This window comes from Equus caballus, chromosome 6, assembly GCF_041296265.1.
Source record: "Equus caballus isolate H_3958 breed thoroughbred chromosome 6, TB-T2T, whole genome shotgun sequence".
NCBI lineage: Eukaryota > Metazoa > Chordata > Mammalia > Perissodactyla > Equidae > Equus > Equus caballus.
In genome coordinates, this window is record NC_091689.1 from 93,161,919 (window position 1) to 93,175,374 (window position 13,456).

The 13,456-nt window shown below is 42.3% G+C and overlaps 1 protein-coding gene across 6 annotated transcripts in view; it reads left to right on the forward strand.

The window, feature by feature from the left end:
* SRGAP1 (SLIT-ROBO Rho GTPase activating protein 1) overlaps positions 1-13,456 on the forward strand; it is a 265,246-nt gene that overhangs the window by 205,997 nt on the left and 45,793 nt on the right. For all 6 annotated transcript variants that reach the window (XM_001491676.6, XM_005611367.4, XM_070271841.1 and 3 more), the window contains 3 exons: positions 5,404-5,601; positions 6,146-6,230; positions 12,655-12,682. In XM_001491676.6, the coding sequence (XP_001491726.2) occupies positions 5,404-5,601; positions 6,146-6,230; positions 12,655-12,682 (311 nt within the window). The remainder of the gene's footprint in view (positions 1-5,403; positions 5,602-6,145; positions 6,231-12,654; positions 12,683-13,456) is intronic.

Sequence of the window (13,456 nt, forward strand, 5' to 3'; positions counted from 1 at the left end):
CTCCTCCAGGGCAGTACAGTCTTTGGGTTTTTCCTAATTCCTTGTCACGTTTTTGGCCTCTCCTTCTACCAAACCTGCTGCTAATGGGGAGTCATTACAAGCCTCGTATTAGCTGTTTCGTGTTTGCCTCGTTATATTCCCCCTTGTGACTTATTAACATGGCTTGTGTGTGTCAGAAGCCAGTGTTATTCTTCGTTGAGAACATCCCCTGGGATAATGTGGTCCCAGCCATCGTGTCTGGTGTTTTCTGTCACATCCTTTATTCCTCCTGACAATGCCAAATTAAACCCTGACACCCTTGCTTCTGAGAAGCAAGTTGAGAAAAGAAGAAAAACAGTGTTGTTGACGATGACACGGAATCACATGGCGGCTGCTGGGTCCACAGTTTGTGGGCCTGTTACCAAGGGCTCCAGCGAGCCTGGATCCCTGGGCAGACAGTACCGCCTCCAAAACCTCGGTCAGTAAGTCTGGTGCTGGGACGGGGGTCCGCTTCAGGGACCACAGTTGGTCCACAGATAGCATATCTATTACCAGGTGCCTGAATGAGTGTGGCATCTGCCATGTCATGGGACAGGTCCCTGGCTGGGCAGGACTGGCCTCAGACCACAGCTGAGCACAGCTGGAAGTGAGTCACAGGTCCTTCAGGGTTCACAGCCAGGACCAAGGTCTGCAGGCCTGCCTCTGGGGGCATGCAGATGAGCATGTCTCCCTCCAGGTCCCTGGGTGGGCAGGACCATGCCTGGACTGCTGCTGAGAGGGACCCGAGCCAGGTTACAGGGCTGCTTCTAGATCCAAAGTTGGACCGAGGTTGGTAGGCCTGCCTCTGGGAATACGAATGGGCTTGTCTTTTGGTAGGTCTTTGGGCAGGCATGACGTCTCATAGACCATTGCTAAGAGGTATTGGAACCATGTTACAGGCCGCATCATTGTCCACAGTTGGACCAACGTTGGTGGGCCTGCTTCCGTAAGAACAGGCGGACGTGTCTCCTGCCTGGTCACTTGTCAAGCAGAAGTGCTCCCAGGCTGTAGCTGGCTCCAGGGCCACTTCAAGATCTGCAGTCAGACCAAGGTTGGCAGACCTGCTCCTGGAAGCATGGATGGCCATGTCTCCCATTGGGTCCCTGGGTATGCAGAACTAGTCCTGGGCTGTGGCTAGGAGGGGCTAGAGCAGAGTTACAGGACCACTTCAAGATCTGCAGGTGGACCGAGGTAAGCAGGTCTGCCTCCGGGAGCACGGACAAGTGTACCTTCCAGCAGGTTCCTGGGTGCATAGGACTGCTCCCGGACCAGGGCTGAGAGAGACTGGAACTGCATCATGGGCTGCTGCAGGGTCCACAGCTAGGACCAAGGTCAGTGGGCCTGTTACTTGAGAAATAGGTGGGCGTGATGCCTCCTGGGTCCCTTGGTGGATGGTGGTAGTGGGCAGAACCAAGGCCAAAAAGGACCACAGCTGAGTACACAGGGGGACAGGGCTGTTTCCACACCTATAGTAGGGATCACGGTTGGCATGCCTGCCACCCGGGCACAGGCCTGCCTTCTCAAATCAGTTCTCCTCAGTCTTGGGCTCCACCAAGGTTTTGCAGGCTCCTACCTGGATGTACTTTTGTCAATGGATGGCTACCAAATTATTGTTGCTGTGGGTGATGTGAGCAGGGGACCTCCTATTTCATAGTCTTGCCCATGTCACCTCTAGGGTGGGGAGTCTTTTCATTCAGCCTGTAGGTATACAGTCATGACTTCCTTAAAGTAACTACTTACCATATTGTGTTTTTAGTGATCTTCAGTATGCTTTTCTCCAATAATATCTATCCTTTGTATTGTGCATATCCCCAGAAATAATGACTAAGTCTGTTAAATTTCTTGGCCTCCTTTTTGAACTTATTCTATCACATGACCTCTTTAAGCATCTGAACTAGCACTGATTGCTGTTGTTTCTCCCCTAAACGGTATTTTGTTGTTTTTAAAAAAATGATAATTGAAAATATTTCTACTTTCTGTAATTGTGGACTGAATCACTCAGCTGATTCTTTCAGATTTCACTGTCCAGGACGAGGTGCATGGCCAAACCTGAAGCCCATGACACAGGGAACCATATGTTCTCAAAAGGAAGAGCATCACATATTTTGAACAGAAATAAAATCCAGTGATTCTGAACTTAGTGTCCCTAATGGCATGGAAAAATAAATATTCTCTCTGGAGGGTGATAACCTCACTCTAGACCTCAAATAACTCTCCAGAAAATGTCCAGCAAAAATAACTAGGCATGACTAGACAAGAAACCATGAGTGATAGAATAAATTACAGACAAAGAGACATACTCACAGGAACTCCAAATATTGAGATTATCAGAAATAAACTGTAAAAGAGCTACTTTACTGTGTTCAAAGAGATAAAAGCCAAGCTTAGATTTTAGCAGGGAACTATAACCTATAACAGTGAAATAACAGATTTGAAAATGGACCACACAGATATGCCAGAACTGAGAATACAATAACCCAAATTAATGAATCAGTGGATGGTTTTAACATCAGATGAGACACAGCTGAAGAGTGAATTATGAAAATGGAAGACAAGTCAGAAGAAAATAATCAAAATGCAGCATGGAAAAAGAAGAAGATAGAAAATATGAAGAGAGAGAGAAGAGTAAGAGATATAGAGAACACAGTGATGTTTAGCATACTAATTAAATTCCCAGGAATAAAAATGATAAAAAAAGAAAGTAGAGACAATATAAAGATATTTATATAAAGATATTTTTGTTTTATAAAAATAAATCCAAAGATAAAGGCTGAAAATTTATCAGAGCTTACGAAAAACATCACACAATTCAAGAAGTCCAAAAAAGTTCCAGGTAGAATATATTTTAAAAATCCTTACTTAGGGCTGGCCCCATGGCCTAGTGGTTAAATTTGGCACACTCCACTTTGGTGGCCCCTGTTCGGTTCCCCAGGCATGGACCTGCAGCACTCGGTGGCGGCCATCCTGTGGCAGCGTCCCACACACAAAATAGAGGAAGATTGTCACAGCTGTTAGCTCAGGGTGAGTCTTCCTCAGCAAGAAAAAAAAAAAATTCCTACCTGGACACATCATGGTTAAACTGTAGGCAACGTTAAAAGCAGCTGGAGAAAGAAAGGAAAGTTCATTCAAACTAGTGATAGACTGACCGCAAACTTCTCGCTCAACAGGAACATAGAAGCCACAAGAAAGCACAGTTGATATTGTCAAGAAGATAACTACTGACCAGCAAAAATATCTTTCCTAAATGAAGGTGAAATAAAAGACATTTTCAAGTCAACGAAAACAGAGTTCACCACGAGCAGACTCACACTAAAAAGAATTTCTAAAGGGAGGATGCTCTTAAAAATATAACGAATGGAGGGGCTGGCCCCGTGGCCGAGTGGTTAAGTTCGCGCGCTCCGCTGCAGGCGGCCCAGTGTTTCATTGGTTCGAATCCTGGGCGCAGACGTGGCACTGCTCATCAGACCATGCTGAGGCAGCGTCCCACATGCCACAACTAGAAGAACCCACAACGAAGAATACACAACTATGTACCGGGGGGCGTTGGGGAGAAAAAGGAAAAAGTAAAATCTTTAAAAAATATATATATATATAACGAATGGAGATCAAAGAATGTAATAAATATGTGGATAAAGTTAAATGAATACTGACTATATATAACACCTCATGTCTTGTATTTAAATATATGTAGATATTTATATATGTATCCTCGTATAGTACATTGAAGATATAGCAGACAAATCAGGAGAAGTCAATGGAGTTAGGAGGTTCTAAACGCTGTGTGTTGTCTGGGGAAAGGGTAAAGCTATTGATTTACGTTGGACTTTGATAAGCAAAGGTGGAGTGCGACCTAAATGTGGAAGACAAACTTAAAATCTCCTAGAAGATAACATACAACAGTATCTTTATGGTCATGAGATAGGAAAATATTTCCTAAATAAGACACAAAAAGCACTAACCCTAGAGGAAAAGACTGGCAAATTGGTTACATTAAAATTAGAGACTGTTCATCTAGACACTACAGAAAGAGTGAAAAGCCAGAGCACAGAGTGGGAAAACATATTTGCAACACATGTAACTCACAGAAAACTTGTATCCATATCTATAACTAAGTTAGAAAAGGACTCATAATCCAATAGAAAATTGGGCAAGAGATTTGAACAGTCTTTCCAAGAGAGGTAATCCAGATTGCCTTAAACGTATGATAATGTGCCCAAGCTTAGTGATCAGAGAAGCGCATATGAAAACCACAATGAGATAACCACTACACACCCAACAAAATGGTTTAAATTTAAAAAAACTGAAAATACCACCTCTTGTGGAAGTGGAGTAACAGGAATTCTCCTGCTGTGCTAGTGGGAATACAAATTAGAACATTAATTTTGGAAAACAATCTGGCATACCCTGTAAAGCAGCAATTCTACTCATGTATGTGGCCCAACAAAAATGTGTTCATAGCGGTGTGATTCATTATGGCCCCAAACTAGAATAAGTCATCTGTCAACAGTAAAAGGGATGAATTATGATATATTCTTGCAATGAATATTCAGCAGTGAAATACTATATTCACACACAAGAAATGAATAAATCTTACTACATAAAGTTGAGCAGAAGAATCAGGACAAAAATCACACATGCTGTGGGATTCCGTTTATATAAAGTACAAAAAGGACAAAACTAATATATGATGTTGGAAATCAGGGTAGTGGCCACCTTTGAGGAGGAGAACGGGGCGGGGTGTGGTGATTGAGAGAAGCACGGGGTACTCGTCACGCTCTGTATATCTTGATCTGACCGGTGGTCACGGAAGTGTGTTCACTTTGTGATAATTCATCAAGCTTTACTCTTACGGTCTGTGCATTTTTCTGTATGTAGTTTTACTTGAGTTAAAAAGGCTATTTAGGGGCTGGCTCCGTGGCCAAGTGGTTGGGTTCGTGCGCTCCGCTCCGGCGGCCCAGGGTTTGGATCCTGGGCACAGACATGGCACCGCTCATCAGGCCGCGTTGAGGCGGCGTCCCACATCCCACAACTAGAAGGACCTGCAACTAAGATATACAACTGTGTACAGGGGGGGTTTGGGGAGATAAAGCAGAAAAAAAAAAAGTCTATTTAAAACCAAAAAAATGTAATTGAGAGCATACCCTGTAATACATGGGATTTGTAAGGACTCATATAAGGTAATATCCTCCTCAGGATAATTTTGAAGAAAGCCTCTCCTTGCACTGGTGATGGGGGTGTCTTTTACCTGTCTCTCTCCCCTGATAGACTCAGCCTCTTGGGCAGGGCCTGTGTCCTCACCTCTGCCTGACAGAGGGGATTCTCATTGAGTGTTTGTGGGATTCACGAAATGACGTACTAGTGGGAGGAATGTGTTCCTGTTCCCAGGTTAAGAAAACGACTGAGGCCACCTTGCAGACGATACAAGATATGGTCACCATCGAGGACTACGATGTCTCTGAATGCTTCCAGCACAGTCGCTCCACCGAGTCTGTGAAGTCTACCGTCTCAGAAACGTACCTGAGTAAGCCCAGCATCGCCAAGAGAAGAGCGAACCAGCAGGAGACGGAGCAGTTCTACTTCATGGTGTGTCCACTCCGTCCCCGGCCAGTCTTGGCGCTCAGATCTGGGGTCTCCAGACTCTGCTTCTGGAGTTACGTCAGAATCCCCCAGGCTTCTTTGTTAAAATATGGACTCCTGTCTACCCTCAGGGTTCCTGATTCAGTCGGTCTGGGATACGGTTTAGGAGTTAGTACTTTTTTAAAAGCTCCCCAGGTGTTCAGATATGCAAACAAATTTAGCAAGGAAAATTTACAGAATGCTCTGAAACACAACACTCTTAAACAGCGTACACTTCAACTTGAATGTACAAACTTGTCACCAGGAGAAGGTGACTCCACCAGGCAGGTTCCGATGCCAGGAGGTCTGAGGAGGGAGGGACCCGAGAGCCTGCCCCTCTGATAGGCTCCCACGTGGTGGCTGATGCTGCTGGTCTGCATCGGACCACACTGTGAGTAGAAGCTTCTAGGATCTAGAAGATAAAAGTGGCTGGATTTTAGATACCGTGTGGGAAGTTCTTTGACATTGAATAATAATTTTAAAAGTTAAAAATGAATCTTCCCTTTTTCAGAAACTCCGAGAGTATTTGGAAGGGAGTAATCTCATCACCAAACTTCAGGCCAAGCATGACTTGTTGCAGAGGACCCTTGGAGAAGGTCAGTGATTTGAAACAGATGGGGAGATGGCGTGGCTTGTGGATTTCTCATATGTATTCCATGTAGACTGAGACGCAGGGACTTGGCGTGTTGAGAAACAGTGAACACTGTATGTTTAGATGTGGTTTTATCTGTATCGATAATAATCAGATTCTCCCTGGAACTCTTTTCTTTGTAACCTTGGCGCTGACCTTGAGGAAGAACAGTGGAATCGAGGGAGTGCTGAGGAGGGCTCTTCAGAGCAGGTGCTCCTAACCGTGGAAGAATCTGCACGAGCAGCACCTGCTCCCACCTGCTGACCCCCAGTCACTTCTTCTTTCCCTTCCCGGCCTTCTCTGCCCTCCCAGCCCCCCTCATTTCTCTTAATGAGCCAGTATTTGTTGTCCCATCTCTTGCGTTTTGGAACCCTAGAAGCCAGTTAAACCAGTTTGGGTGATCTGTTCTTCTTTCCGTTGGCATTGGTTTTAGTTGAGAAGCAATCTGATTACATTAAGTATATTGCTCTATCTGGTAATAGTAATAAAACAGCACCAATAGCTGCCCCTGGTAGAAGGCCTTCTCTGCCAGGCATTGTTGGGAACTGTATATTTAACTGCGCGCTATTAATTTTCTCATCTTTACAGGCAAGAAAACTGAGGGAGAAAAAGGATTATAGGCAAAGGGGATTGTGTAATGTTATCGTTTCTCTCTTCATCTTCATGAAATTTAAAAGGAAAAAAATAAATACAAGGGGCCGGCCTGGTGGCATAGTGGTTAGGTTCGCCCACTCTGCTTCAGCAGCCAGGGGTTCGTGGGTTCCGATCCCATGTGTGGACCTATGCACCGCTTTTCAAGCCGTGCTGTGGCGGGTGTCCCACATGTAAAATAGAGGAAGATGTGCACAGATGTTAGGTCAGGACCAATCTTCCTCAGCAAAAGAAGGAGGATTGGCAGCAGATGTTAGCTCAGGGCTAATCTTCCTCAGTCAGTCAATCAATACATAAATACGTACAGACAGACGTACATATGTAGTCCCTGTCCTAAGTGCCTCATAGTCTGTAACTTTAATTATCTTTTATTCACACTAGATCCTGCTGAAAGTTATAAAAAGCAAACGGGAATACAGATGGGAATGAGAAATGAGGGGGCTGAGTTGTGTGAGTAACTCAGGCCAAAAAGGGATTGCTGCTCTTGACCTAAACTCTTGCCTCCTAACATTCTAGAACCTTCTTGCCCATAAAGCAGTGTTTCTATCACCTTATCTTCTGGTTTCCTCCACAGGACCCGTTATTCTCAGGGAATGACCACATGGCGAAAGGTCATCGTGACCTAAGAATCCATGTATTACAGACAGGATGCCAGATTCTAAGATAAAAGGCTGGTTTCACTTAGAAAAAAAATTAACCTTTAAACTACTAAAAAGTGTCTTAAAAAATAAAATAACCCAACACAATATGTGAACTTTCATTAGATTCTGAATCAAAAAGCAAAAATTATAAAAGACATTTTAAGGACAATTGGGAAAATTTAAATATAGAATATATTGAATGATACCATTGAATTAGTATTAATTTTACTAGATATGATAATGGTATTATGATTATGAAGGATAACATTCTTATTCTTAAGGAATGCTTGCTGAGTGTCATAATGTCTGAGACTTACTTTCAAATAGTTCAGGAAAAAAGAAAGAGAACGCCAAAGAAAAGGAAATAAAGCCATTATGGCAAAATCTTAACAACTGGGAAATCCAATTGAAGGGTATGTGAACACTCCCTGTGCTCATCTTTCAACTCTTCTGTAACAGAGGTTTGAACTTTAAAAAACACACACACACACACAACTTTTTTTCTTTGAATAGTTTTCATGCTTCAGCAATCATGTCCCCTTTTTTTCTCTTTTTTCCCCCAATAGTATCATGTAAGGTCTTTTTTTTCTTTTCTCCATTTTGCACAAATGCCTGATATTTCAGTGGTGCCCCCAAGGTCAGCCGCCAGAAGCATAAATGCCTTTATGCAGAAAGCATTGTACCAAAGCATAAATTATCGTAAGTGGAGACGAATGCTGGCAGGCACCGAGTCCCTCCCTACAGGACCGGAGATAGCACTCTGGAAACTGAGTTGGAGGGGATTCAGTTGTGGATGCATTCATTCCGGGCGTTGCATGCACACTCGTGTTGCTATGCTTGGGGTCACACTCTGAAGCCTTTATGGTGCTCATTCAACATAGATTCCCTTATGTCTCCTGGAGAGAGGGCCCTAACAGTCAATATTATTTGACATGCCATTATTGGATGGGGCTCTATTTTAGCCAGTTTGCTGAATCCATATGCCAGATTCCGACTTTAGCCACTGACCTGTGTCTCTACTGAAAGTTCAGTTCTACTGAAAGGCTCTATTGTACCTTGTGAACTCTAAGCCAGCCTTTCTTTATCTTGGGATTTCTTTCAGTGGGTTCTGGTGTCCTAGTGACCCAGCTGTGTTCAGGTGTACCAGGCCTTCACCGGACTAGATTTATTCTGCATAAGAAACTGGCTGTCCTCATCCAGTGGCAGCAGACACGCTGGCCTCTGCCCACTGTGTGCAGACCTCTCTGCTCCCTGGCCATGCCCCACGTGCAGGCTGGGCAGCACACCAGTTGTTGGTCCCTGCCTGGGCTTGACGCTGGCAGCTTTGCCCAGAGAAAAGCCGAGCGTGGAGGACATGCCCCCCTTTTAGCTCAACCATTGGGAGCGGGCTGGCCTTCCACGCAAGTCCTGTTCACGTTAATAGGCTTACACCAGGGAGACTAGGAGAGTTAATGGCGCTTGTCCCGCAGTGAGATAATCCGACGGTGAGCCCTTGTGAAGGAATCCAAGTCTGGGTTTGGCTAATTAAGTTAGTAACACAGGATTAAATGAGATGTTTGGGGACAGTCCTGACTTTTTATGTAGAAATCACATTGCTGAATTATACTAGGCTCTCTGCTACATAAACTGCCTGCATAGTAAAACAAATAGAGCCTAACCCAGGGATTAGGCCGTGGATCGGACCCAGCTGACACTGTAACTACAGACATGTGTTTGGCCTGTCTCACTGCTGGCTCCTGGCAAGCTACCAGTGGCCCAGTAAGTGCTTTGATTTACAACATTGCGGAGCAGCTAGATTGGGCTCTGAAAGTGGCACTGTCAAAATTCAGAATCCCAAATCTTTGCAAATGGTTGAAAGAGAAAGAAACAGACAAGGAGTTGTTAAGACCAAAGGCATCATCTTCTTCTTCATCCTTCAGCAACACCAGTAGATCCTTTGGTGATGTCATTTGGTTTTAAATTGGAGAAGTTAAATCAAGCACGGTCAGTGAGCTATACACACCCATAAAACTGAAGCATGGAAATTTTTTCTTTCTCTTTTTTGGTAATGAGCCTTAACGTTCACGTTGGCTTCTTTGTGTACAACATTTGGAGTTAAGGGGTGTAAATATCAATGCAGTCTTTGCTAAATACAGAAAATGTAATGCTGAAAGCTGAGTTCTGGGTTATATTGTTTCTAGCCCTGTGCATAAGGTTCCTGACAGAGGAATTAAATAGGTTTTCCTCAGTGAGTCCATTGTCTGTCTGTGAGTAGGAGCACAAATATACTTTCAAAAGAGAAGCTGATTGTGAATAATTATGCTTTTTAGAAAAGCACTGCGGTAGTTGGTATCTTAAGGAAGAAAAAGGACTGGAAAGTAACTCCAGGAGGCCTCATCAATCATTCATTAGGGACCAAATCAAGGGTGCCTCGTTCAGTTTGAGCTGTGCACATTTTAAATATTTTATCTAGTTTGGGGGCTCAAATTGCCACCAAACTATATTTTGGTTTTCCCTTTTCCTCTGTGGAGATAAAACACATTTAGTTGTGAAAAATAATTCACTTCCTGATTTTCAAGTGGAATTTTAAGAGTAGTCAGAGTCGGTGTTTGTACCAGCAACAAGCTCATCCTGGGTCATGGGTCATTTTTGCCTTCCATATGGCTGGGGGTGGGGGCGGTGGGGAGGTAGTTGTTGTTTTTAATAATTAAGTAGCCTTCTAAAGAAAGGGATTGAAATCTAATCCTCAGACCACTGGAGGCTTTCACATTTCTCTGGGAAGCATATTCTTCTAAGCTTGTGTGTTATTGATCTGTTAATGATGATACTGATTAAAAAATAAAACCTCATTCATCAGTTGAGACACACTCAGTACTATTAGCTGAAAAAAACGATGGATGTGGTGGTGGCAGTTATACTGTGAATGATAGTTCTTGCAAAGCTTACTCTTGGTTCATTAATCAAAATGGATCTGTTATAGGTTTTTAATTTTTTATGTCATACTGTCAACTATGGATGGATGGAGAAAAATGATTTTAAGCCATTTTATATATGATCTTTTCTAAAACTAAAGAATATTTGGTTGGGATATTTTAACAAAAATAGCAAAATTTCAAAGTTATAAAGTATTTCATATTTAAGGAATTATCATTAGCATCTTTATTACTGAATCACTTGAATAATTAAACCTCTGTTACTCAATTTAATTTTATAGATATTTATTAAATTTATTTAACAGTTTATTAAATCTCCAGTATTGTGTATTTGGCTTTAGCCATACGAAGCAGACAGGAGTGTAAGCCAAAAGACCTACCTTTCTCCTAGGATCTTTCAGGGTATTTGCTGGGGGGAAAAACAGACTTCCATTGTTACAATATATTCCTTGGGAGCTCAGATCTAGACTTAAAACCAACCCGGACCCTAATGCCAGACCCACCCTTTACTAACCACATGACTTCGGGCAACTCACTTACCTTCCGTATGCTCTTCTATAAAGAATGATAATAGTACCTACTTCATAAGGTTCTTGTGAAAATTGTGAGTTAATATGTAGAAAGTACTCAGAACAGTGTCTGATAAACATCAGGCATCATTGCTGTTTTTATTGCTTTACTAACATATTTTATGTCATACTTATGTTATCAACATACAGTACAGCACAAGCCACATAGTTTCTCTGCCCTCAACCCTTTACTCCTTCTGCTGACTCACGCTGGGGGATCTCAGCTAGCTCCTGTGGCCCCAACACAACGTAAATGGCAGTGACTGTTAAATCTTCATCTCCAGCCTATCCTCTCCCTGTACTTTAACCCTGAACAGCCAGCTCCTGCTGAAGGATGTCCCGTAAGGCACCACGTGCCACACTCAGCTCGCCATCTGCCCTCTCCATTTCCAGTAGGTCTTCTCTCCCACGTATGAATAGCTATAAATTATTCTGGAGTTCTGTGTCACCTTCTCTTTTTCCATGTCCCCAAAAGTAGCAGAAGGCCAGTAAAAGGAGGGGAATGACACTAAAATGATAGGTAGACCAACACTTACAGTGGCCGGGGTCTCTGTTGAGAAAGGTATTTTTTGATAGTAACGTTGCCCCGTTTAGTAAATAGATATTCATCAAATACTTCGTTACTTGTATTCAAAAGCAGATAATAGAGTAAAAGACTCTTGCAGCCTGGGAGTGCTCATTCACTACAAGCCAGCTTTCTCTACGATTGTTCTGTTGACCTTGCCCTACACGTCTGAATGACTGCATTATGGTGTAATGGGCCAGGCTCGCCTGTTTGTGCTGCAACATGACCCTTCTGTACCAGCTATATTTTCAAGCTCTTTCAGGACCGTATCATCATTTTGCAAACAAAGCAGTTGAATGGTTCACTCTCCACACCCATTCCCACTGCTCCACCCTCAGTGTATGAAAGAGCAGAAGCATTCAAACTTGAAATAGCACAGATTGTAGGAGCACTACAAAAATACAGAGCTGTTTTTTAAAACAAGTCAGGAAGCTCGAATGTATAAGAAGAACCTTGTGTTTTAAATGACAGAGAACTCTGTGAAAGGCTTTTAGCTTACAACTTGGTGGAATGTCGCATGATTTAATGTCCTTGTCCTTTAACATCTGCAAATGTCATTTCTGATTATAAAATGCAACTTCTCTCCCTGATTTCATGTTAGAGAAAGAAGACCAATTTAATCTAAAGGGACTGGAGTTCTCCCAACCTTATTTGACCCCTTCCTTCTCCCCCTTGAGTATCAATCAAGACAAGGCAATAACTAACGTTCGAATCTTGGATGTGTTTTATTTGTATTTCACCCTTAAACTTACAGTTAAGATCAAGCAGCTATTTCTGGTTTAAAAAAACTAAAACTCTCTGCCTCAGATTGCCAAGTGAAACATGTATCTCCAATCTATAGAATTTATTAAACTTTATGTATAGACTTTATGAAATATTTACTTTGAATTACTTGTCTATCTTTATATGCTGTCCTCATGCTTTCCAGCATAAAATGTGTGAGTTATTATATACTCAACATCTTAAAATAAGGGACAGATGATACAAAAGATCACCAAATGCATTCCACTGATTCCATTCAATTTACTTATTTTCATATTTTTTTCTGCAGGTCATAGAGCTGAATATATGACTACAAGGTAGGAAAATATTTTCTCATAACTCATCTTGCGTCTCACTTTCTTTTCTCTTCAACAAGAAGCAACCTATTAAATGCTACAAGAATATACATATTTTGTTAATGAACACGGAAGATAGTTTTGGCTTGAGAAAACAGAGCAACATGAAATGTTTGGGGTTCTCACAAAACCATGTTTGCTCTGGCAGATCTGAGGGTTTCCTGGTGGAATTGTAAAGCTGTTTAATGAGCAGACTCAGCAAAAAAAAAAAAGACCTAAATTGAATGGGTTTGGCTTGTCTAATCCAAAACATTTACGTTTCTAGAAATAGTCTAAGACTTTTGATTCAATAATTTAATTAACAAGCAATATTACGTGCATATCCACTGTTAGCGAATAGAAAGTATGATTAGTTACTTACTGTTCCTCCTTCCCTTATGACAAATGTAAAAATGAGAGCTGTATTGAACACTCTTGGGATTTTTAGCTCTCTACCCCTGTTTCGTTCCCTTTAAAAATTTAACTTTGAACTCCTACAACCATACCACGCTGCTGCATTTTCTTTCACGGAAGGATTTTGAAACCACTGCTGAGTAAAGAAGAGCCTTTTTGGAGGCAGATTCTGATTTGGGTTGAGGAAAGTTCGTGGCAGCTTTTATTTTTTTATGTCAACATTTGTCCAACAGCCGGAAATTACTCTAATTGACATAGCAAGACTTTGCACTTTTAAAGTTCAGTTCTCTTTGAGGGAAGAGGGGCGTAGAACAGTGACATGTCTGTTAAGTAATTGGCAAG